The 1,654-nt window shown below is 39.7% G+C and overlaps 1 protein-coding gene across 1 annotated transcript in view; it reads left to right on the forward strand.

Annotated features, from left to right (window-relative positions):
- The window catches only part of SPAST (spastin), an 85,369-nt gene that overhangs the window by 71,318 nt on the left and 12,397 nt on the right, over nucleotides 1-1,654 (forward strand). Inside the window, exon 8 of the mRNA XM_045287022.1 lies at nucleotides 193-290. Coding sequence (XP_045142957.1) covers nucleotides 193-290 — 98 coding nt within the window. The remainder of the gene's footprint in view (nucleotides 1-192; nucleotides 291-1,654) is intronic.

Raw genomic sequence — 1,654 nt, forward strand, 5'->3', positions numbered from 1 at the left:
TTTTTAAAAGAGCAAAAAATCATGTCCTTTGAATTCCCCATAACACCCAGCACAATTGTCATTATTCCAGGCATCTTCAGCTTTGAGCATTTTAAAATGCCCAGTCATTGATACTTTATAAAAAGCAAAGATGGCTTTTGAAAGTTTATTCTCTTATAGGTATGTTATTAAGCTAGTTTGTAGCACTGATTCTTTAATTTTTCTTTTCAGACAAGACTACTTTTGCTTAAAAATTTGTTATGCAAACAAGGAAGCCCATTGACCCAAAAAGAACTAGCACAACTTGCTAGGTGAGTAATTTCATTTGATTTATATCACTTTTTTTTTTTGGTAGAGTATTCTTCTGATTTTTAAAAGTAAACTGAAGATAAAGTGAGTTACTTATTAGGAAAGTAGTCTCATCTTCTAACCCCTTTATTTTCTGTATTGCCTTATATATGAAGGGCTTCTAAAAGCTTCTGGGAAAATGAAGATTTTTTTTCACAAACTTTTTGAAGTCCCTTCCACAAGATATCTTGGATTAAATTGTGTCACCCCACAGAAATATGTATCAACTTGGCTAGGCCATGATTCTTAATTGCTTGTCAGTTTTATAATGATGGAGTTTGGCAGTTATGTAAAAATCATCTCGTGTTGTAAACTGATGTAATCAACCAATCAGTTATAGGGGGTTAAAGTGGGATGCAATACTTAGATCACAGTCCTGATCCAATCAATGTGAGGGGTCGTTTCACTGGGCTATATCTTAAAAGAGATAAAAGGGGAGAAGAGAATCCTGAATACCAACAAGAAAGAAGACCTTCCTGGACTCAAGACACCAGGAGATCTCCAAGGAATGTGGCCCACTGTCATTGAGAGGAGACTGGACCTTCCACGAGAGCCATCAGAGATAATGCCTTCCCCTAGACCTGATAACCCTGAATGAAGACTTCTAACTTACTACACTGTGAGAAACTAGTTTCCGTTTGTTAGCGCCACCCACTTGTGGCTATCTGTGTTATAGAAGCACTACATAACTAAGGATTTAGCACCAAATGAATGTTGCTCTACTAGATACCTAAAGTGTAGAAACAGTTTTAAAGTTGGAACAGTTTCTAGGTGCCTCATAATAAGAATTTTGATTGCCATGAACAAACTGTTGGAATTATGTCAGTGAAAGACAATTTTAGTAAGATCACAGCAGGAAATGAGAGTTGTGACACCAGAGTTGACATAGAGATCAAGAAATAGCTGAGAAATGGAAACATACCAGGAAACTGGTGCAGGTTGACATGGCTCCAACCCATAGAGCAAGAGAATGGAATGCCTTTTATCAGGGGGCTCCTGGGAGAGGGTGCTTCTGGGCACTTCGTGATAGAACTAAAAAGATTTGGCACAGTTGAATTATTTGTTTGGGCAGAGGCTGGGCCAGCCCCAAAGGCCCAAGGGTCTGAAAAGCCATGCTGCCTGCAAGGTCAGCGTGGTGCTTAGTCCATGGTGTGGTTGGCTATCAAGGGTTGGGAGAAACATTCACAGTGTCTACCCAGGAACATAAAATCAAGTCTATTGTCCCCCTCGGTTCTCTCCCATCATTGTTTAGCATCCCTTCCCAAGGTGAGGTTACTCCTCCCCATTCTCCCACCATTTTCACCAACGGAAATATCAGTGTCTCCTC

The sequence above is a fragment of the Echinops telfairi genome, unplaced genomic scaffold (genome assembly GCF_000313985.2).
Source record: "Echinops telfairi isolate 266 unplaced genomic scaffold, ASM31398v2 ScPeMD7_10;HRSCAF=50, whole genome shotgun sequence".
Classification (NCBI taxonomy): Eukaryota; Metazoa; Chordata; class Mammalia; order Afrosoricida; family Tenrecidae; genus Echinops; species Echinops telfairi.